Genomic DNA, 25666 nt, shown 5'->3' on the forward strand with positions numbered 1-25666 from the left:
TTATATATGCATACATCCATACCCCTTCATACATGTAAATGCTCATAATTTATTTTAAAATCCTCACTTTTAGATTCTCAGTGCATATATTTATCAATCACAAAAGGTTGTCTATTATTAAGATCTGCCTCTTTTTCAGTCTAAAAGTGTTATCTTAAAGGTTAACTACACTAGAGGTCTTATAGATGTATTGGGCTTGAAGTGTAAAGCGTTAAGACAGAAACTTCGTTATCAAATAGTCTGATGCATTGTGCAGTTGTTTATTTAGCTTTGAGTGAGACATTTAAATAATTTTATGTTTATCAATGTTGATCTTTTAGAAATCATAGCTAATTACTGATATAAACTTATTTTTTTTTATCTCCAAAGGTTTAACTTAGCCAAACATTAGAATGCTAATAATTTCTAGTCAATATTTTATAAATATCATTGTAGCCAAGTAACAATAAAATAAATGAAAGCGAAAAAGATTTATTGTGGCTACAATTTTTACACCTCTGAGCCACAGGTCAGTTACTGGTTTTATATTCACAAAGCCATTGCTATGAGGGTCTTGTGCAGAAAGGAAATGATTAGTGTAGCCAGAAGGCAACCTGGCTTCTTTTTTCTAGTGCTACATTGTATCTCTGCTTTTTAAGAAGCAAGTGGCTGCATTTTCAATAAAGCAATTTTTTAATTTAATATTTGGTTTTATAAGGTAAAGGTTCCCCTTGCACATATGTGCTAGTTGCTCCTGACCCTAGGGGGCGGTGCTCATCTCCGTTTCAAAGCCGAAGAGCCAGCACTGTCTGAAGACGTCTCCGTGGTCATGTGGCCGATATGATTAAACACCGAAGGCGCACGGAGCGCTGTTACCTTCCCACCAAAGCACTCCCTATTTTACTACTTGCAGTTTTACATGCTTTCAAAGTGCTAGGTTGGCAGAAGCTGGGACAAGTAACGGAAGCTCACTCCGTTATGCAGCGCTAGGGATCCAAACCACTGAACTGCCAATCTTTCTGATTGACAAGCTGAGCATTTTAGCCACTTAGTCACCTTTATTTGATTTTATAAAAAATCTTTATTTTCCAATTACGTCTTTCTATGCGTACTAGATTCCTATTTAATTATTTTTAGTTAGAATAATAGGCAGTCTGGAGAGAAGTGTCCATGAAATAGATAAAATTTGTAATTTTCCTTTAAAACTTTGAAAGAGTAAAATAAATTTATGAATAGCAACATAAACTGTGAATAATTAACTTAATATCCTTTCTTTCAATTTTATCTTCTATTAATATAACTGCAATGTGCCAAATCATTCTGAATCTAATAAGACACTTTAAGAATGATAGAGAACATTCCATGTTTCCAGGAAATAGCATCTTCCACCACATTTTCAACATTTCCATAATGGTTATATCTAGAGTTAAGTCAAAGGCGTTACACTACAGCCAACTTTGCAAGATATCTGATGCTTTACATGAACAGTAGACATCTAGCCTGGAGAACTTCACACAGATCTGAGAAACCACTCTTTAAATGTCAAGATAAAATTTAGATGCCAACAGCAGAAAATCACCCATTATAATTAGAATGCTGGTAAAAGCATAATTGAGCTTTTCTCTCCAGAAGTCAGATTGTTCTTAGAAATGTCCATAACTGATACTATGGGAAACATTTCAAATAGTAATCTATAGCATCCATTCTTAAGCAAGAGTCCAGAAGCTTCTCTACCAGACTTTCTCCCTTCTCAGAGAAGTTTAAATATCTAAAATACAAAAACGCAAACAATTTTGTTAGAAATCAGCCCTACACAATCCTTGTTTGTTGGTGAAGAGCCACAGCTTTGTTCTTCTTTTTAAAAAAAGGTTTACTGAATTTACAGCTCTTAGGCAACAGTTAATTGGGCTTTTAGATGCAGCAGAACCTCCTACAATTCAACTGCTACAATCATCTAGGAGGGTGGCCGCAGTGTGAATTTATTTTCCTGCTCCGAAGCCAATACTATGAGAGTTAAATGAATGCATATGCATAAGCCTTTATCACTTCAAACTACGTTTGTCCAATATTACCCAAAACCTGGCCAGAATTCATTTCTATAGTAAAGTAATAGAAAATGCCACATAGGGAGGGGACAGCTGTTGTATCTACACAAGCATCCAGATTTTACATCAGAAAAGCTGTGCTTTGGGATTAAGTCCCCACATTGAATGCTGTGCAGTCAAAAAGAAAAGCCAGAAACAAGAGGCCCTATTTTAACACAAAAATTAAAAGGGATTTGTGCACTTCATAAATATTCGTATGATTTTGTGAAAGAACAGAAGGAGGTTACCGTATTACATTTCAATAATGCATATCAACTTCTATTAGCTTATTACGTTTATTGTTGTTTTAAGCAAATGTTATTATATATAATATTTTCTCCTCAGGTGGTTCTAATTTGTAATAATTAAAAGTAATTAGCACACAGTGTTTATTTACATGAACGTGCACCTGGATTTTGCTGACCCAGTCAACAAGAATTTTTAATGTTCTGCCATTCATTTTCATTCAGAAAATTCTATTGCTCTTGACTTAAAATTATTTATTTTAGTTTCATATCATTCAGCATACTTGAAATTAGCAGTCTCTACAATTAGAATGGTATGGATTGTTTAGAGTAAAAGCCTAAGATTGTTATAAAATTCCTGCTATGAATTATTTGTTTACTTATCAGGAAAAGCAAGCTTTGATTTTTGATTAAGGATAATTCTTTAAGAACTTCCCAATAGTCTATCATCGTGTTTTCAAACTTGCCAACTTTTAAGCTATATGAATTCAAGTTCCCAGAATTCCCCAACCAACATGTTGACTGAGAGAACTCTGGGAGTTGAAATACACATATATTAAAGTTGCCAAAAACACTCACTAGTGCATTTATCTGTGTCCTTCAGCACTGTAATGGCAATTAAACAAGCAAACGCCATTATAATAAAACTGAGCTCTGAGCAAGTCATGGATACCCATACTTGACAGCAGAGAATGGACAGCTGCAGTTTTCTTTGTGCAATTCCAGCTGAATTTCTCATGATACTTTGGCCTCACTCATGAATCCATAATCTATCTACCTGAAGAAGAAGGGAGGAAAAGCGGGGATCGAAAATCAATGAAAAGAAGATGGCTTCCATTATTTTTTCTAAGATACTAAAGTCTGAAATAGAAGTAGCATAGGGTTGCTGTCTGAGATAGATATATTAATGCTACTCATTCCATAGCAAAGTTAGCATTATTAAATGTTCCGAAAGTACTGTGAGATGTTAAAGCAGGACACTTAGAGAAATATAGTACATAGTATTTGGGATAAGTACTTTGCAACATTCACAAAATCTTTAAGGATGTTTCTGTCAATTGTCTGGTGACCCTGCACCTGGTCTGTCTCAACCATCTCTCCCAGCTCCAAGATGACCTAAAAGATTAAGGCCAACTAACCCCGAATTATAAAACCATCATAATACATGTGAGATAATAAAGTGTTTGCAATTCATAACCTTGACTTACATTTTAATCTCCTAGGTTTTTAAGAACTAATGAAAATTGTGATCCTTTTACAATATCACCTTAAAAATAAAAGGTTTTTTAATTACTGAGTATGGCATTCAGTTAATAAAAGCATAAAGATCAAATTAAAATGAGCAATTATTTATACTGTCTCACAAGATAAAAGTAAAGATTAAAAATATTCTAAATTATCTTGGTGTCATCAGCCACTAACTGCCCACAAGTCTAAAAAAGCCCCAAGGTTTAGTTTCTTTTGAAAAATATTAAATGTATATCCATTTCTTCATTAAACATAGGACTAAGGTGAGTTCTGGATATCAGTGCTGAATCCAAGAGGACAGCCAAGCTACCAATCCCAAGATCAGCTTGATCTCATGCAGGTTCAGTCTGATTGATTTTTCAGTTGACCAGAGAAATCCCCATCTTGTCTAGATTAAACTAGTCAAAATCTTTGAAAAAGGTATGTATGTGTGGATGGAAGAGTTAGGAATGCTATTGTTATTAAGGAGTTCCCGGCAGCTTATAAGAGATTTGGGTGTTATTTTGCTTGGTATGAATACTTTTTATGTTATGCTTTTCAATCTATCTGCTTGACCTAATAAGAAAGCTTAAAATTCTTTATTTGCTAGAGTTTTTGTTCATTGCCTTTGGATCCCAAAGAATTAGTTGTCTGGGTACCTAATCACTGCCCTGACACTTGGCAAAACATAACACAGGTCCGCAAAAACATTTTTTTCAAGAGCTGTTTTGGTGATTCCACGTAATCTTTATGTTTTTTGGTACGCTGAATCTGAAAATGACCTCCATTTTGTCATAGGAAATTTCCTGACAATTTAGGTAACTATGTTAAATAAGGCAATACCTCAAAATAAATGGAAATAGACTTATAAAATTAAAGTTTTATTACAATATTTTCATGAAAATCCTTTTTTGAACTGAAATGAGCTCACCTACACACACTAAACTCAATTCTTCTTCCTTGTGAGGCTCCTCTTGGTGCATTTACGCTTGTGAGTAGCATCTGGAATGTCTCTCTGAAGCATCCAACAGTAGTCTGCTATCGTAATGCTCCATTTTTCCTGGTATCTCCTTTCCATCTCTTTAATGTCTTGGTGGAATCGTTCACCTTGTTCCTCACTCACAGCTCCCAAATTTTCAGGAAAGTAGTCAAGGTGGGACTGGAGGAAATGCACTTTCAAACTCATCAGGCAACCTAAAGCTTGAAATGCTTTCAGCATTCTTCCGACGATCTTTTTGTAGTGAGGATCTTTGTTATTGCCTAAAAGATTCTGTACTTCTTTAAATGCAGTCCACCCTTCTTTTGAGGATCCGTCATGGTATTGACACACTCTTGATCAACTATAAGCCTTCTAATGTCTGGTCCGACGAACACACCTTCCTTCAATTTTGTCTCCGACAGGCATGGAAACTTGGTGATCAAGTATTTGAAGCATTCTCCATCTCTTGAATTGCTTCATCAATCCCAATTTTATGTGGAGAGGTGGTAGAAGAACTTTATGGGAAGGTACCAAAGTTTCTCGGAGGACATTTTTTTCACCGACTGTTAGCACCCTCGGCTGCCAACTCTTCTTGGTCCAGTGATTTTGTCGGTCTCGACTGTCTCATGAACACAGAAAACAAGGGTATTTGGTATACCCAGCTTGTTGCCTGAGCAGCATGCACAAGACCTTCAAGTCCCCACATACTTGCCAACCATGGTCTTCATATTTAAGTTTACGAAAAACCAATTCCAAGTTCTCGTAGGTTTCCTTCAAGTATACGGAATGACCTACAGGTATGGAAGCGTAAAAACCATTGTGGAGTAAAACTGCTTTAAGACTTCTTTTTGAAGAATCTATAAAAAGACGCCATTGCTCTGAATCATATTGGATTTTAAATTGACCCATCAGACCTTCAACATCGATGCAATAAACCAACTTGTCTTCCTGGGCGAAGTAAGGAATGAACTCCTTTTCACGATGTCTGAACCATGAAGATGACACTCCTGGCAACAATAAATTTCTGCTTTTCAGCCTTGATCCAAGTAACTCAGTGGCATCTTTGGGAAGATTTATGTCTCTTACCAAATCATTCATCTCCTCCTGAGAAAACAATTTTGGTCTTGTATCATCTTCAAAGTCAGAACTTGATTCGTCATCTGGTTCAGGTATGACTTCACCTTCATCGGAGCTAGGTATCTCTTCCAAGGTAGCAGGGGGCTTGGGTACTAGTCTATCTGTGCCATGGGGGATGGGACGAATTGCTGAGTGACGTTTGGGGTATGAAATGGAATGCTTCCATTCGGAATTAAACCTTTTCACATCACATGAACAAAAGTAACAGTCATCACTATGGTTCTTTTGCTCTCGCCATACCATAGGAATCCCATAACAGATTTTTTTTCTTACCCATGAACCAGTTTCGGAGGTCCTCAAGACATCACTTGCACACTTTATGAGGCACCCAAACTTTATCTTGATCTCCAATTTTTAGTCCAAAGTATGCAAAGTATATTTTTTTCACAAAGTCTGTAATATTTTGCTGTTGCTTCAACACTGTATATTCACCACAGATGAAACAGAAACTGTCTGGCGAATTAATACACTTTTGTGGAGCCATAACATAATGGTTGAAGAATTATGAGCTAACATGAATTGCGATGAAAAAGTGTGAACAGCCTAGAACCAAGAACCTGATTATGATTCATGCACAAGTGTGGCATGCAGGAGAGAGCAGCTCTGTGTCTGTACACGAAACGTCACAGTGCTGGCCACGCCCCCTGCACTGACCAGAGATACTGCTATCTGCCCTGTGTCTCCCTCCCACTGGATTCTTCAGGAAAGATTAACACCGTCTACCATTAGAAGCACAGACTTAAAACTTGCTTAGCTTATGTATATATTGCTGACCATCAGATTTACAGTGCTATTTTTTTTTTACATAATTCGGACAAAAGGTTTTTTTGGCATTTTATATCTTAAATGCACTTATGTGAATTAATTAATAGTAATTTGAACTTTAAATTTGGTTAAAACCCCATAATATAAAAAAAATTCCAAAAATAAAAAAAATGATAAATTTGAAGACAATTTTGCATGTTGTGGCAAATCATGATGTCTAGGAGTTTTTTCAATATTTTATTTGTTTTCAGCACACCAAAATACATGGAAATTATATGAAAATAATCAAACAGCTTTTTAGTCGCAGACCTGTGATTAGCCACAAAGATTGGATCCAGTGACAATGCCCTTCTGGGGAAGAAAATCGGCAAGGTGATAGTGAACAGAATTATATTTCTGGTTGACCCAGCACAAGTGTCTGGGGTCAGAAGCTCAAATATTAAACCATGTGATCTCACCAGTGTCATGACAGCATGAGTTGGCACAATTTGGAAAGTTCCAATACAATACTTAAATGTATGTAGTTACTGGGAGTAGCAAAAATCAGTGGGTGAACTAGGATGCGCCTTTTTTGTTGTGCTCCAGAACATCTGGGAACAATTAAAAGCTAGTCAGAGGAAGGTATATCAGCAAGATGAAGAAATTTTCGCTTACAAAGATTAGCAATCTGTCTCTTGAGACAGGGACTGGAACATGCCCAAGATTGGGAGGGAATCAACAGAGGAACTAATTGTAACTACGACTGTTTGATTTGCAAAATTAAAGCATCATAAACAGGCAAAGAAAAGGTGCATACCCAACTTTGCAAAGTCAACCTCTCATCTCATTCTGGGAGTGGAATATAGAAACCTGGGATGGTCATATGTGGGATTCTGATGATGATGAATCCAGTTTAAAGGACTGGGGAGGTGCCTCCAATTTCCTGGTGGAGATGACATAGTGCCTGGAAATTTTATAGTGTGTAAAACTATAAAAAAACTATAAAATTGGTGTATTTTTGTTGTCTTTAGGAATGCATTTAGGGGCATTTTAAACAAAGGAATAAAAGAGATGAAATTTGGTATGCTCTTGCTTTGTGAGCTTTAAAACACAATTCAATGTCTGCATTTGGAACTTCTTACCATTGCAAAGAGTGTGGCAAATTTGTTGTCAAATGTATGTATTTTTCCCTCCTTCCTTTTTTTTTTAAATCAAGGAAGGAAAGGGCTACCATTTTTTTTTTGACAGACATTTTGCTATAGTGCCACCCAAGCTAGAAACTGGGAAATTACAAGTTCTGATTTTGCCTTTTTCACTACATACAATTGGGTGATTTTGGGCTAATCACTTTCTCTCAGCTTTAGGAATGAGGCACTTACAAGCTATTTTCAAAAAAGTTGCCCACAATACTAAAAATCAATGTGGATTTAAAAACTAAAAAGAAATTAAGAGAAAATCCCCAGCCTAAAGTGGTTAAAAGAAGATTGGAGACAATGCTACTTTCGTTTCTGGCACTTATTTACTAAAAAACAATGAAAGCAAACTGCTTCTAAATGTGGACAAGACTTGTTATTTATACCCAATGTTCCCCCTCCCGAAACTGACAAATAAAACAATGTAGTTTTGCAAAAATTGTGGGAAAGGTGGCCAAAGTTCACTTGGGAAAACCATTAAAAGTAAGGTGACTAGGAGATTACAGGTTGTATATTAAATTAGCCATTTATTTGACTAATGGGAATGGTAATGCATGGAAATTCTACAGGATTTCAGAACCCATAGCTTTCATTGGGGTTTGGGGGCACAGGATTAGTTCCCTGGAACTAACAGGAGTCTTAAAGAAATTATGTTAAGATGTTAATTTTGCGAGATGGGGAGCAGCTTGCTTTCTACTCGCATGTAAAAATGACTGCAGGAAATGGGTTGGACTTTTAAGGCTCTTATCATTAAAACATATTTTTGTAAATGTATTTTCCTAAAGCTGTTACGCTTAGGAAAAGATGATTCTTCCTTTTGAGGAGGCCTTGGCAAAATTTGTTTATTGGTACTGCTTAACTGTTATGCAGGGACACGGTGGCTCAGTGGCTAAGATGATGTATTGATCAGAAAGGGTGGCAGTTCGAATCCCTAGTGCCGCGTAACAGAATGAGCTCCCATTGCTTGTCCCAGCGTCTGCCCTACCTAGCAGTTTGAAAGCATGTAAAAATGCAAGTAGAAAAATAGGAACCATCTTTGGTGGGAAGGTAACAGCATTCCATGCGCCTTCGGTGTTTAGTTATGCCAGCCACATAATCACGGAGACATCTTCGGACAGCACTGGCTCTTAGGCTTTGAAACGGAGCTGAGCACTGCCTCCTAGAGTAGGGAACGACTAGCACATAAGTGCAAGGGGAACCTTTACCTTTACCTAACTGTTATGCAGCTCCCAAGAATGCTTTGCATTCCAGTTTTTATTAGCAATCTCTCTCCCCTCCCTTGCACGTAGAGTCCAATACTGGCTCTAAAGCAAATTTCTGGAAGAGAAAAAAAAAGGGAGGAGAGAACAAATTTTAAAGAAAGGAAAGTTAAATTGCAGGTGTCCTTGCTTATAGCAGAAACAAGACAAATCAGGAAAAATAAAAAAAGGGGGAGAATCCCAATGACGATGAGGAAAACTAAAAGTATTTTCAAGGAAAGAGAGGAAGGTTCTCACTGAAGGCAATGAATGCAAGGATTTCAGAAAGAAAGAATGATGGTGACTTCATGTATTTTAACTTTTAAACTCAACAAAAGAAGTTTTTTTAAAAATTTTATTTGAACATCAACATGGCATATGATGAACAAAAGTGATATATGTATGTATGTATGTATGTATGTATGTGTGTGTATATATATATATATATATATGTTGTTGTATTTGTGCTGATAAATAAATAAAGGGAGACTAGTATAGATCTATTTCAAGCTATTTAGCTCTCATCAGCTAGCCATACCCTTACTGGGATTCGAACCTATATATATATATATATATATATATATATATATATATATATATATATATATATATGTGTGTGTGTGTGTGTGTGTGTGTGTGTGTGTGTGTGTGTGTGTGTGTGTGTGTGTGTGTGTGTGTGTGTGTGTGTGTGTGTGTGTGTGTGTGTATACATACACATACACATACACATACACGTACGTACGTACGTACATACATACATACATACATACATACATACATACATACATACGGCAATGTTTGATAGAGCCTCCCTGGGCTGATATAGTTTATCTGAAAAAATTTAAAACAGTTTTTGGCTGAGGAAGCAGTTTAAGCACTGAATATATGCATCAATTTTCTTCTTCCCAGCTTTGTAAATGTTGATTCTGGAAAGTTATGGGGGATTAATGTAGTACTAATTTTTTTTTGCAGTTGGGTTGTATGATGTTGTCTTTATCTAAACAGAAAATGAACTGTTCAAGTATTATCTTCAAGGCAGATACAACTGTAATTATATTAATCTTTGACTATTTATCTCTACTGCAAAAATATTCAACTAACCTATAAACACATTTGCTCACCTAAGAGTGGGCAGTTAATTGTAATGGTCCAGAGATCAGATATTAGCAAATATATTGAAGACTCCTATAGTCAAGAAGGACACAGGTTTAACCACACACTATGGTTGACAAGGCAAAGAATATTCTCCTTCGTTGGTTGACCCAAAAGGAGAAGGTTGTATGAAATTGAAAAGAAGATGCTTTAAGTCAGGCTATATTTTAGTTCAATAAGCAATTTCTTTATAAATTGCAGAATAAGAGAATCTTTTAAAACTAGCAGTGGAAGTCACAGAGGATGGATGTACAAATTGACTCTAATCAAAAGAAGTGGTCTACAGGATTCTAGTCAGAGCTATTTAAAGTGTAGAAATGTGGTAAAAGCAATTGCTGGCAGTTTTCTGTGCACCACAACAGATCAAAGGAATCAACCCAGTCACAGTTAAAATAGTCACCCAAAATAGGGGTGGATAAATGATTCCTAACAAGAAAAAGAAGGTCAAGGTCAGCACAGGCCTCTACTCTGGCGAAATGGAAAGCTTATTTACAACTGAAAAATATGCTAACTTTATCATCATAAATCACTGAACAGATGGTAGTTTGGGGTCTAGTCATATTTTTGGGGAAAGGTTAATAATGAGCTCTGAAGGGTCCCACTAACAAAAATTAAATGATTGGGAGATGCAGTTAGTAAACAATCTTTGCTTTCCCTTTGAAATGATTTGAATGTCCCCTGAAGCCTCCATTTGGTTTAATGTACAAATGTCTGCTGGCGGCATTTGAAAAGCAATTGGAGTCTTTAGTGCTGGTTAAGTTTGGTTGGATTTTTGCTGATATTTCATTACCCAACTAGGTAACATCATCTGTGCTCATTTGCACAAGAGCAGGGGTGTCAAACCCATGGTGTCATAGCAACATGTGATGTATCGGGACTTTCCCCCGTTCGCTAAACCAGATAGGCGTGGCCAGTGCGTGACACATCTGGCCTGTCGGCCACGGGTTTGATAACCCTGCACAAAAGGTTAGACCTCCGAACCTATAGACCTGTTTTTTTCTTCATATTAAGAACTTTCTAGAGGTTTGGATGTCTTTCTGAGCTAACTTGCCTGTTTTTCACCCTTCCTTATTCAATAAAGGGGAGGAGTGGCAACTTCACATAGCTGCGCAGCTTTTATCGGTGAAAGTCTCAAGAGTTTTGAATCATGTGCCATCAGGTGTCGCAGTCTCATAGCAATAGCAATAGCAGTTAGACTTATATACCGCTTCATAGGGCTTTCAGCCCTCTCTAAGCGGTTTACAGAGTCAGCATATTGCCCCCAACAATCCGGGTCCTCATTTTACCCACCTTGGAAGGATGGAAGGCTGAGTCAATCCTGAGCCGGTGAGATTTGAACAGCCGAATTGCTGAACTGCAGTCAGCTGAAGTAGCCTGCAGTGCTGTATTTAACCACTGTGCCACCTCGGCTCATGATTATAGAAGTAAGGTCATTAAATTATGAAGGGCAGGTTTTGATAGAAACCTTGGGATTTTTGTTTGTTGAGAGATTCTGTGTGGATTCTGGTGCTGGGTTCTGTGGAAATTAATCATCCTTGAGGCATCTTTCCTGTCATTATTAAAGAGTTCCTGGTAGCTTGTAAGAAATTTGAATATTATCTTGCTTGGTATATATGCTTTTTAGGTTATGCTTTTTAGTCCATTTGCTTGACTAACAGTAAAGCTTAAAATCCTTTTATTTACTGAAGTGTTCATTGTCTCTGGATCTAAAAGAACCAATTGCCTGGACAACGAATCACTGCCCTGACACTTAGCAAAACAGTAGCCCAATTTCAGCGATCCAAACATTCAGTAGCAAAGCTCAGTCAGAGAGGAGACCATTCAAAAAGTGTTAAAAATATAAATTTTACTGGCCAGGAAATCTAAAATCCACCTGTAGGAACAAGCAGAAGATGTTTACTGATCCTGAACGCTTTTGAGAGATCTAGCCGAACTAAAAATAATGTATTTCTTTTTTTAATATATTTTCTAGAATTGATGACCTAGGGTAAACCAAATCTACTTTCATTTCAAAATAAGACACATTGAAAAAATGCAGATTAATCCTCAAAGCTGGTCCACCACTAATTTAGAACTTTGTTCTGAAATGTTGAAATTATTCATGATAAGGATCATACAAAAGAATCCCAGCACTGATAAAAGATGTTTAAAATAATGACTGAATTAGAACTTCTCTAGCTGATTCAATCTGGGTATTTGAGAGACCACCTACTGCCAATTACCTCCACTAGACCAATTAGATCCCACAGACTAGGCCTCCTCCGAATTCCATCAGCCGGCCAGTCGACTGGCGACTACCCGGAGGAGAGCCTTCTCTGTGGCTGCTCCGACCCTTTGGAACGAACTCCCCGTGGAGATTCGTACCCTCACCACCCTCCAGGCCTTCTGCATAGCCCTTAAAACCTGGCTGTTCCGACAGGCCTGGGGCTAAAGACTCGTTGCCCCACTTCGAATGGTATGATTGTTGTGCTTTTAACTATGTATGGTTTTATGTTTTGTTACTCTGTTTGTATTTCCCCTCCCTTTTGAGTTGTGAGCCGCCCTGAGTCCCTTCAGGGAAAAGGGCGGCATACAAATAAATTAAACGAAATGAAACGAAACGAAACAAGTATAGATATAGATCAAGTATCTTCACACTGCTGTTGACATACCTTCAGAGTAAAAGACAAAAAGATGATGCATTGAATCCATGTCTTTTGCATGTTTGCAACTGTAAATCTGAAGTTAATCTGAACAAAAATTTATATTCAATAACTAATATAAAACTTTTTCCTCTTTTAATTGCTCTTTATATCATTATCAAAATCATTTTTTTCACTTCTACTGAGAGTGAAATATCCAAGAAGTTTAAAAGTTTAAAAGCTGGTGAATAACAAAAGAATCTAGGAAATGTGGGAAAGGTCAATTATATATTAGAATTTGCAATGTAAACTAATCCCCAAGCATTCTCTCTGAATATCTCTTCCAAAATGACATTCAGCACCAATGTAGTCAGAAAAATAAAATCTCTTAAATAGTATTTTTTATTTATTTCATTGAATTTCTCTAAAAATCCAATACATCACCCAGTCAGATAATTTCTCAAGAGAACATATTAATAAATTTCGGGATCAGCATTTATTTAATTTAGATATCTTCTAAATGGTATCAACAAAACAAATACCACCACAGTCAGGAGACATACAGGTTGTTGATTATTATTATGGTGGGTCACAGTTAGCCAAATGTTTAGACAGGATTTGGTATTTGTGTCTACTGAATCTTTCCAAGGACATGGGAAGGCAGATGTTGTTTAATTTGTTATTTAAGATGTAATTGTTTGATATTGTTGATGAGGAGGAAGAGGATGCTTTTAAAGAAAAAATTAATCTGGAGTTTTTGCAAGAAGCTAGGGACATAGTACTATTAAAAGATGAACTAATTTACATTCGATGCTTATACAGTAACAGAACAGTGTGTGTGACAGTGGTGGGTTTCAATTTTGTTTACTATTGGTTCACTCATGTGAAGCATTTGGGTGGGTGAGCGAAGCCTCCCGCCGCCACCACTACCGGTTCACCCGAATCGGGAGCAACCCACCACTGGTGTGTGACCATATCCTGATTTTATTAGTTTTAGACATTTATTAGACATTTATACTTTTATTATTTCTTTCTTTATTTAATTAATTAATTAATTAGTTTGTCAAGCATGTACAAGATAACAGGTATAAGTATAAACATGGTTATGAACACAGGAAACGGGTACAAATAAATGGGGACAATAAGACAGGGATGGTAGGCATGCTGATGCACTTATGCATGCCCCTTACAGACCTCTTAGGAATGGAGCGAGGTCCACTCTAGACAGTTTAAGGGTAAAGTTATGGGGGTTTGAGGATGTAAGAACAGAGTTGGGTAATGCATTCCAGACATTAACCACTCTCTTGCTGAAGTCATATTTTCTGCAATTGAGTGTGGAGCAATTTACCTTGAGTTTATATTTATTGTTTGCCTGTGTATTATTGCGGTTGAAGCTGAAGACGACATTGACAAGTAGGCCATTATAGCAGACAATTTTGTGTACTACGCTTAGGTCAGACCTTAATCGGCGTAGTTCTAGGTTGTCCAAGCCCAAAATTTCAAGCCTGGTGGTATAAGGTATTCTACTATGAGCAGAGGAGTGGAATACTCTTCTCGTGAAATACCTCTGCACTCACTTGATTGTATTAATGTCCAATATATACTGTGGATTCAAGGCAGATGAGCTGTATTTGGGAATTGGTCTGGCAAAAGTTTTATATGCTCTAGTTTGCAGTATAATGTCACTGGAGAAGAAGCTTTGCAAAATTAGGTTAACAACTCTTAATGCCTTTTGGGCAATGCTGTTACGGTGAGTTCTGGGGCTTAGATCGTTTGAGATAAGTACTCCTAGGTCTTTGACTGAGTGAGGCAGTGAACACACCTAATATTCCTTCCTCCTTCCATTTTCCCCACAGCAACAGTCCTGTGAAGTTGGTTGGGCTGAGAGAGCAACTGGCCCAAAGTCACCCAGTCTGCTTTCATGCCTAAGGCAGAACTAGAGCTCAAAGTCTCTTAGTTTCTAGATCAGCACCTTAACCTCTGCTGGCTAACCAATTAAAGACTAATCAACTAAGTAAAACAACTAAGTAAAAAGGAATTAATAAATAAGGCTTTTTTGCTTTCTTTTTTGCTATCATGCAAAAAAAAAAAAGTTAAAGCTGCGATATATTAAACTTTTGATTGAGTATACAAGAAAAGACAATGGAAGTTCTGTGCAAAATGCCAAAATAATAGTTTTATCTATTCAAGATACGTTTATATCTTCTTTAAACAAATGCTTTGAATTACAGCAAGAGTTAAAGGTGGAAATATAGTCACAAGTCCAATTTTCTCCATTTTTGAGTTAGAGGCAATATAAGAATATTCCATGTGTTATTTGATTGGACAAGATGAGATACATATACACAAATTCTCCACAAGCATCCACAGGAGAGGCAAATGGGAGCTCCATGTGCAGAAGCTTTTAAGCAAATAGAACCTTTTGACAATGAAGGATGCTTGTCTGCCTGAATATCTCCACTGGGTTTCCATTAACACTTAATCCTAATCCATAATTAACGCAGTACAATTGATATATTCCTATATCCTGCTATAAGTGCTATATTTAAACTAATAAAAGCTGAATCACAGTTTAATGTGATGTTCAATTCACTCAACATGCAAAGAGTTCTGGCTTTTTCACCCAGGAAAAGGTGCCTGAGCCACCTGATAGTTTTGATATTCGTTCAAATTGCTTCTTGTTAAGCAAATTCATTTATGACACAGATCCTATGAAAATGGCAGATCATTAGAAATGGGTTCATTACAATCCTTGTTAACATTTGAGTACCTGATACCAGAGGTGGTATTCAGCAGGTTCTGACCAGTTCTAGAGAACTGGTAGCGGAACTTTTGAGTAGCTCCGAGAACCGGTAAATACCACCTCTGACTGGCTCCGCCCCCATCTATTATCTGCCTCATGAATCCCAGCTGATCGGGAGAAAATGAGTATCCTTCCCCTGCCACACCTACTAAGCCACCTCCACCTCCACCAAGCCACACCACACCCACCAAGCCACACCCACAGAACCGGTAGTAAAAAAATTTGAATCCCACCACTGTCTAATACGTCTGAACTTGTTTTAAAAACAATTGAATTACGTCATTCCCCCACCCCCTGTGTATTTGGCTTATAGTGATGGCAAACATTTTTGTCAAAAAATTAAAAATGTGATTCTTCTGTTGTCTCTGCCCCTCTCTCTCACACACATACACACAGACACACATGTATCCCTGAACAAATAACCCAGTTCTTTATCTTCCCCCATCCTCGGCTATCCTAAATAGCAGGACTCAGACATTGTCAAAATTGGGTCTAAAGTGGAGGCCCAGGTCTTGATTTCAGCCCTAGTGCCGTCACTGCCAGTCTAAAAGGCCACTTTACACTATTGTCCAAGAAGCATGAGCCTTGGGGGCCAGCACTGTTGCCTGCAGAGTCCAGTGCTTTAAAGAATCTGCCTGTTGTGGCCCACCAGTGGAGCTAGCAGCAGATTTGGACAGTATGGCAGTTGGGGAGGAACATGGTTCAGTCATGGAGTCTGGGAAAGGCTCTGATGAGGGCTCTGTGTCGGAGGCAGAGAGGGGGGTCAGAGCCGCATGCCAGTTATCAGCTGCCTTCAGAGTCAGACATCAGTGAGGTAGATGAACAGCTGGAGCCTGTTCCCAGTGCGTGCCTCCCAGAGGAAATAAAAGAGGAGTGAAAGGGGAATGAAGTTTGCAGGAGACAACTAGTTTGCTCCTTTGATTCGTGACTCTCCGAGACTCCTTGCCAAGTTTTGCAGATATTGGCCTGGCAGTTCTCTAAGCCAGATAAGATCTGGGACTGTAAATCCTCCCTTGAAAGACTTTGCTGAATGTAAATGAGCAGAATTTACAGTAAATTAATAAGAGTTTTTTTTCCCCTCGGGACAAGGAGTTTGCCTAGGTCAGAACACTGCCTTGGTACTCTTTCTGTGGCCTACTTGAGACTGCTCCAGATCATATAAGTCCTTCATTTTTAAAACAGCTTTGAAAAATGTTCTTCCACATTCTCTGCAGTCCCCAAACCTTCTGGAAGCAAACCCTGTTACTAGTGCAATTTTCAGAGACTCCTGGAGCCATGCAACAGCTCATCCCATTCCTACATGGTCTCCAGTCCCAATAAGCACATGATAATAGGCATGATTTTGAGAATAGTTCTGTTGGTGTTGGTCAGGGGTGGCATGCCATCATTCACCATCATTGGGTTAATTTCCCCCCATCCACTGTTGTTTTAATTTATTCTAATTTACTCATATTTTCCTTTTTCTTTTAGGATTTTTTGGGTAATACTGGGAATATCCACGGATGAAACCATTCCATATACATCTTAACTCTAAATTCAGCTGCACCCATATATTAACTATAATGGCTCCTTAAAATGTCAGACCTACCTTTTGAAATAAGGTAGGTCACAAAGACGGAAAAGTGGGATTACCTTAAACTAAAGAAATTTAATTAATTAAGTTTATTTATTTATTTAGTTTGTTTGTTTGTTTATTATTTACTAGTTTAGTTTATCTAAGAATGTGGTTCTCCAGAATGATTTGTCTTGCCCTATATAACATCTCACTCTCTAAAAGCATATTTAAAAAGGTGACACAGATCTTTAATGTATTTGATCATATTAATCCACAACTTTATTTTGTTAACTTCTAAATCAACAACTTTAACAACAACGCTCAACTGTCACATAGTCATCTACAACATGATAACTTTTGCATTATATTATACAATTTAATAATCATTTTTGTAAAAATGTTAGGACTAGAACAGAACAGTTAATCTAACAAGCCTTGTATGCAGAACAAGTCAAACTGTCTTTTCTTAGAAATTGAAGGAAAAAGATATGGAGCCTATGAATCATGACAAGAAAAAAGAAGCGAGATTACTACAACATAACAAAATTCATCCAGCTCTAGTCAGAGGAAGAATTATTGCTTTCTCTGTCACTCAAACCACTCCCAGCCACCACTACCCCCTCAACAGATCCCCTGAACACCTCAACCATCAAATGACAGAAAGAGAACACTGCTGAATAAAAATTCCCCATTCAGTCATCTTTGATGTAGCTTGGTACAACAAACATGATTGATATGAACATATTCTGTGAAGAATATTCTGCTTTATTTTCATCTATTAAAACAGACATTACCATCACATTTTACTTTGAGGCTATTATTAGCTATTCCAATTAATAACATATCAATTCTGACATTCCTTTCTCCTGAGTATCATCACCAAGTCTCTAGATGGACCATAATTAAGATGATTATTTCTGATCTTTCCTGTTTCTGTAAACTTGACAATATTGACTAGATTAATTTATAGTAAGAATAAAAATATCTGCATAGAATAAAATCAATTTTTTACCAATTAAAACTATTTAAAATATTGATGCTCAATCCATTGATAACATTACTTAAATTTAGTATACTCATAATTCTATTCTATAATTCTATTTACATCAGATTAATTTTATGACACCTTTTATATAGTTGGCACTCTTATAGAGCATTTTACTTTCTTCTAAAATTAAGGACAGATTGGCAATATCAAGACAAAAGAAGCAACTCTTGATTTTTTTTCATTTAATATAAAGTATAAAAATGAAATAATACCATCCTTAAAATAAAAAAAACAGAACCAAAATCTCTTTTTTGCAATCCCAAAACAATTTCCAATCACAATGGAAATGAAGTCTTCTGTAATTAATTGTAAATGCTAAAATATATTTAATTAGCCTTAGATGTCAATATCCAAGTTGGGCTTTCAGTGTTTCTTTCATGTTCTGTAATGATCAACTGAATTTGTGCAGCCTAGATATGGCAGCCCCACCAACATCAATATTATTAGCCATATTATTATTTCTATTCTGTACTAGCTACAACTGGAACAGAATGCACTGGTACGGACAGTTCTGAAGGCCCCACGGGTGGCCCATGTGATACTGTTATGTGAGTTGCACAGATTTGCTTCCAGGTCCAATTTAAGACATTGGTCACTACCTTAAAAACCCTGTATGGCATTGAATCAGGGTATTTGAGGATCTACCTTACGCCAGGCTACCCATCATCTTGGTTTTTAAATTTAATTTTCAATTTTTTATTCTATTTTAATTGCTTTTTTCACTTTCTAACTTTTATTATAGTATAAGTTGTCCAGAGTTACTGTATGAATGAGATGGGCAGCATAGAAAGCCAATAATATTATTTCTTCCCATATAATTTATACAAGGTATTACTGTAGAGAAAGAATCATAGTGCCTTCAAAGAGAATATGATTTATGATTCTGAACAATACAAAATGTATGAGTGAGCAAATGTCAGGAAGATTACCACCCCAAGATATACAAAAACAGCTATTTTCAATTTAAAAACTTATTTTTTTTTGTTTCCACTATCTGCATTTCAAGCTCATATAACTTCCCTTCTTTTGCAATTATAATATAAACATTTGCTAGTCAAATTCTCATTTGGCACTGTTGACAAAAGAACAATTCTTTAATAATAGTTAGTTTGGAAAACAACAAAAACAAATGGGAACTCCACTGTTTAATGAAGAATAGGTAAAAAAATCCCAGAGAGATTTTTTTTTACTTGAGGCTGACTCTCTTAAGTTTGCAGCAAGCGGTGGAGAAAAGTATGAAAAGTTCACCTGGATTTCAGCTAAATACAAAATTAAAACTAGTTTACAAGCTTGTCTGCTTGTAAAAAAGATTTTAACCAATCTTTTAACCACAGAGGGTAAAGTCTTTTAAGGTTCAAATTTACGTGGAGTAAATAATTATAAGCAATTCATGGAATAGTCATCTTCAATGAAAAGATCATTTGCATTCATATGCCCTGAAAGGTTAAAATTTTCATTTTCAAATAAAGCAGCTTCCAAAAAATGTGTTCAGCATATGAACTATAGTATACGGCAATACAAATGCAAAAGAGAGAAATATTCAGATGGTCTGTGCAACAGGATCATCATCTTATGATGAAAAAATTGTCAAGAAGAGAACAGCATCACAATTAACTACAATTCATAAAGACCTAAATCTCTTTTATGGAAAAAAGAAATTAAAATGCAATTTTTAATTGAAAGGCCAATGCAATTGGTGGCAACTTAGAAGAAAACATTAACTTATTTCTTTTCTGATTAGGACAATTGTATAGAAATCAATTCAGTAAAGAAGAGAAATTCTCTGCATAAAATTTCTTTATAAAGCACTAAGACATGTAGAATTTCACCGGCAAAATCATTAGTTGTGAGGAGACTAAGGCAAATGGTGTGTTTTCAAAATACAAATGTTTTGGTTAATGAAAGCATTTGTTTATCTGTAATGTTAATTACTATCTTCTGATTAAACATCCTTTTGCTTTTGTATGGCTAAGTAGTTAGAGCACATGATGCACACAATACTAGATTATTTACCTGGTGTATTTAATTCACATTGTTTATGTACCACACATTACATACACTTCTTTTTCTTCACAAGACACATTAAAATATATTGCAACTACAAAATGGCAATAATTGCATTCCCACCAAAAACAAGCCAAGAGGAAAACTAGACATCTCTTCATTCCCTTAAAATGCTGATTAGCATCATGCTCAATTACCCATCCATAATTTGAAAGTGTTTATTTTATTTTTATTATTAAATTTATTTGCTATCTATCTAATTTCAAAGTGACTCTGGGCGACTGACAGTATTGAAAGCAATAAAATCATAAAAGATAAATATTTATAAAAAAAATAAAAATGGAAAACAAAAATAAAATTAAGGTTTTAAAAATAGGGAGTTAGGGGAAAGGATGGCAGGAGAGTTGGTGGGATTGCCTCTTAATTCATCAACTACCTCCAGTGTGATGTTTCCCCATTGCGGCTCCAAGCCATCTGGCAATGCCAGGCCTTCAGACTCTTACAGAAGGTCAGAAGAGTGGGAGCCAATCTCACCTTAAGGAGTAAAATGTTCCAAAGATCAGGAGTCATGGAAAAACAGCCCTTATCCTGGATCCTGACAGCTGAAATTCATTGAACCACAAGATGGTTTTGTAAAAGCAAAAAGCTTCCGATTTCACTTATAATATTGATAATACTCTTTTCTGTTGTAACATTCCATTATTTATTTTACATGTTGGTTTGCATTAATGGTTAGTAAGTTTTCAAGAAACCTCTTTTAAAAGTTATGCATGAACAAATTTTTATCTATCTTGTATAATGCAAACTCCATCAATTCTGCTCTCTTGATTTTTAATATTTTGCAAATGTTTGCTTCCTTCCTTCATCTCCCTCCTTCTATGATGCATTTCATCATTTCATAAACATTCAATAAATTGTTTACCTTCCTCTTCAGAACTGTTTGTCCTGCTTATCTATATACATACATATAATTCAATATTAATCCACTGAAATACTATTAATATTTATTCCCGCATCAATGATTAACCAAACAAACATAAATGCTTTTCTTTTATTTATTATTTCTTTCATATTTATAAAATATTACCAGTCTCAATGATAATTATAGCACAATTGTTAGCATAGTTTCTAAGGCTAAATCCTCCTTCCCATTTCAGTCTGATCACCTGTATCTAGATTAACTGTAACATAGTCTGCATCAAACTGGTAACTGCCAGATAGGTTATTCTCAGTTATTATGTTTTTATGCAATCACCCATAGCAAAACAAAAACAAGTTGGTGGAAAACTCAAGAGAAACTTGAGTTTGGCTAAATAGTGTATTTAGCCAAGAAAAAAATAAAGATACCATGGAATGTAAATGTTAGAATGCTCAACCTGGAAGAATCCAATCTATTTGTTCAGATGACTAAACCACACTGTAGGGTTGTTGGAGGTTTTAAAAAAAGGAGGGATGGGGGAAAAGCTGAACTGCTTCTAGTGATAAATGTAAAAATTAAAGAAACCAGATTTCATTAATTAGAATTAGCTTGTGATTCTAGTGATTACATTTCCTGTATCTTTTGTTAAATTTTGTTAAATTTTGAGCAATTGTTTAACTCACCAATTACATCCAGGCCATTGGTGAAATTCAGAAATCTTCATATAAATACTAAGTCCAATAAAATATGCATTTATTATATACGAAAAGGTACACATCTAGAACATGTTGGATTTTTTCCTCAATTTTCTATAATATTTAATTGCTAACATTATTGATTGAAACTAAATTTCTTACAGCTTACTTATTTTTAAGTTGGGTTAAGCTACATTTAAGTATTAAAAAACTCTGTCAGAATAGGAAGCTGGTTAAATGAACCAGCAAAATCACTGTTCCTTTCTATTCTGCATTGATCACAGTACTTAGAATATTGTGTTCAGTTCTGGGCACCACATTTTAAAAAGAAATTAATATACAGGAGTGTATTCAGAGGGAAAGATTTAAGAAGATTGGAGAATAGCATAGGGAGATATGAGAACTGTCTTTGTGTGTATGAAAGGCTGTCATGTAGAAGTCTGGGCAAAACTTTTTAGAGTCATTCCAAAACACAGGACAAGATACCGTGGATTTAAATTCAAATCCCCAGACCAAACATACTACGTTAAGGCACTAAAAGCAATAACAGAGGAATTAATGGATCTACTTTCAGTGATGTTTGAGAATGACTTGGATGGGGGAGTTGACAAGGCACTTCTCAGATCTGCAGGTGATACAAAACTGAGGGCCATAGCTAACATTTTAAATCAATATTTCTTAAATGTGGCAACTTTAAGATATGTGGATTTCTAACTTCCAGACATCCGCAGCCAGCCAACTCCCAGTAGGAGTTAAAGTCTGTCTATTTAACGTTGTCAAGTTTGAGAAACAGAGTTTTAAATGAACGACCGAAGTTTTAAAAAGATCTGGACAGGCATGGCCAGTGGCTGAAATAAATAGCATGGCATTTAGTAGGGAGAAATGTAGAGTTCTGCATTTAGATAGGAAAAATGAAAGGCACAAGTACAGCATCGGATAACCTAGCTTGGCAGTAATACACGGGGAAACGATTTGGGTATCATTGTCACCTTCACATTAAACATGAGCCAGCAGTGTGATGCAGCTGCTAAAATGGTAGCCCTATCTTCAGATGCATGAACAGGAGTAGAGTCTCTTTTTTACAGATATAATTAATATAGTCAATATTATTCAGAGTGCTGTGCCCAAATATGGGCAGGACAGTTCAAAAAAGGTTAAGGATAAATTGAGGCAACTTCAGATGAGGACTCTCAAGATAGTGATTGGTTTGGAAACCAAGTCCTATAAGAAACAGTTCATGGATGGAAGGGTGTCTGTTTGTGTGTATGTGCATGCACACACACTTAGTCTTCAGGAAAAAAGACTAAGGGAAGATATGATATGCAATCTTCAAATATCTGAAGGACTATCCCGTAAAAGAAATGAGCTCATTCGCCTTTGCCCCGCTATGAAGAAGGAATTTCAGGCAAGATCCCAGATTACTTCCTGGCTCTATAGGCTGATCAGCCAGTGAAACAGGTTGTCATGCATGTGATGTAATAGGTCTTTAAACAAAGTCTGAATCTCTGACTATCTGTCACAGATACTCTAGAGCAGTGATTTTCAACCTCTTCTTCACTATAGGCCTCTTTTAAATACCTTTTGCGGTCACGGACTATGACCGTGGACCCCCAAACAATTCAAGATTTAAATCGTAACACTGCTTCAAGAGGATTAACATGCCTGATATAAAACAGTATGTATATGGTAGCAAATTACAATAAATGCATATAGTAGCAAAATACAATAGAAACAGCTTTAACTTTTGCACTGTCTTAAAGTATACCTTCACTCAGTTTTTTTCTGATATATCAAGATAATTAGAAAAATAAACACAAGGAAATTAGAATTTATGTACTATAAATCCAGGGCAGGGGTGGATTCTGGCAGGCACTACTGCTGGTTCGCTCATGGGTGCGTTGCAGTCACATGCACAATGCAATAAAAATTGTTCTGCACATGCGCAGAAGAGGCAAACAAGATGGCAGAACCTACGGCGTGGCTGGCCTGGTTGATGCCCGTTCCAGAGACCCAGGCCACCAAACCACTACGGTTTGGCCGAACCGGGCTGAAGTGGTAGGAACCCACTACTGATCCAGGTTTTAAAAGTCTGAACACTAACTCTTTTCAGGTAATTCAAACTTCTCATCTGTATAATGTTACTTCCCATTTGCATAAGACAACAAGGAAGATTACTAAAAGTACAGAATTAGCACAGCTGTTCTAATAATGTATTTGTTCTACAAAAAATAATGGTATCAGACATATAAATATTAAATATATCTTAATTAATTCAGCCCTGTCATGCTATATGAGAGACCCTTTTGCCTTGTCATATTTGATAGCCATTATTTTGACTGCTTACTCAAACACAACCTACAAATGTTAGAATATAAATACATCAATGTATAATTCCTTACCAGGTCTTCATTCTTCTTTATCCTTTTAGAATAAATATATACTTGCCTTTTTTTTAAGGGATTTGTTCCTGTCTTCCAACCAATCATCCATCTGATCCTCAATATCTTCAATAGATGTCCCATGATCATATGATGGTATATATGCATTTGTTTCAGCCACAGTATACACAGGAAATTCAGATTTTGGTTTTTTGACTTTAGGTTTTTTTTCCTCTGTGAAAAATAAGAAGGAATTTAAATAACAAATTTTGAGGAAAGAATGCTTACAATACCTACTACCCTCAAATATGCCTAAGAAAAAAGAGCTATTTAGATCAGCAAGTTTACACTCTGAATGTAAGACAGCAAATCAGCTGAGATTTTTTACTTCATTAATCAAAGTATTGTGTTCCTTCAGAAATGAATTTTGGTACCACTGGAATTTTCATAGCACACTTCTGTTTTAGGAGTTTTAATCCAGAAACTAGTACATTAGTAAATGAGTGATAACCCCCATAAGCGTCATGTGTATTAATTAAAGAGATTACAGTGAGAATAAAAATTATTCTGAATGGTCACATATTACAAACTCAATATTCATGTTGCATCTAATTGTTCAAATATAAGTTGTCCATATGGACAAAAAATCAGAAGCTAAATATTTCAGCCTACATGATTTAAATCATGCACAATCTGAAATATGGAACAAGGACTAAAGCACTTTTCAAATTATTATTATATTATTATTATAATTCAGATTGTTTTGCAAAATACAATGCAAGAAAAGTACTAAAAATGGCAAATGTTTTCCACTTTATGTTCTTAAAACATTTCTTCCTTGCAAACCCAGTTCTTAATGTGTAATAAAACAGTATACAGTATAATACAAAATAATTGAAAACATATTTTAAAAAATTAAAACCATAAGCTCTTTCAAGTTTCTAGAAAGATGAACACTTAGATTTCTAATTGAAATATATTTCTGTTCAACTAATGAATAAAGGCCTATCATGAAAATGAATTAAGACTAGAATTTTGGTTGGTAAAAATATCTTCCTTATAACTTCTCAAGAACCTGCTGAGAATGTTCAACTAAGATTTCATAAGTTTTGATCACTCCTCTTTTTTCATTACTCTTCAGCAACCCAATCTTAATTGGATACTGTATTATGCTTAAATAACATTTAAACAATAATGATTTTAATAATTATTTAATGGAATAATAATTTAACTAGTTTATATAGTTGCCCATCTAACCATGTAAATCTAGATAATGAACAGAAATAAAAACTATATAAACCCATTTTTTAAAAAATCACAGTGTGAGGTCCTCAACAAATCACATCTATCTCTGATCTCCATCAATATCCTGGTTCCAATGGCTGGCAGAAGAGTCAGGTCTTCACGGCCTTTTTAAAAGCAAAGATGGTTGGAATTATTTTGGGCAAAGGTTGTCCCAAGATAGGTATAAGTTGGGTGAGAGGTGAGTGTATTGGTCCCTCTCTCCTGGTGAGAGCTGGGGGGGGGGAGAGTGGCTCCCTGCTTGGTGGGTGAGAGCAACTGGGCAGGTTACTGTTTGTGCATTGAGTCAATGTACTGTGAGTGTGTTAAGGCAGTGGTTCCCAAACTTGGCAACTTTAAGATTTGTGGACTTCAACTCCCAGA

The 25666-nt window shown here is 36.1% G+C and overlaps 1 protein-coding gene across 1 annotated transcript in view; it reads right to left on the reverse strand.

The window, feature by feature from the left end:
• DNAJC1 (DnaJ heat shock protein family (Hsp40) member C1) overlaps positions 1 to 25666 on the reverse strand; it is a 109755-nt gene that overhangs the window by 26374 nt on the left and 57715 nt on the right. The window contains exon 8 of the mRNA XM_014056123.2: positions 24069 to 24235. Within this exon, the coding sequence (XP_013911598.2) occupies positions 24069 to 24235 (167 nt within the window). The remainder of the gene's footprint in view (positions 1 to 24068; positions 24236 to 25666) is intronic.

The sequence above is a fragment of the Thamnophis sirtalis genome, unplaced genomic scaffold (genome assembly GCF_051295495.1).
Source record: "Thamnophis sirtalis isolate CommonGarterSnake01/CBP01778 unplaced genomic scaffold, rThaSir2_p1.2 scaffold_4, whole genome shotgun sequence".
Lineage (NCBI taxonomy): Eukaryota > Metazoa > Chordata > Lepidosauria > Squamata > Natricidae > Thamnophis > Thamnophis sirtalis.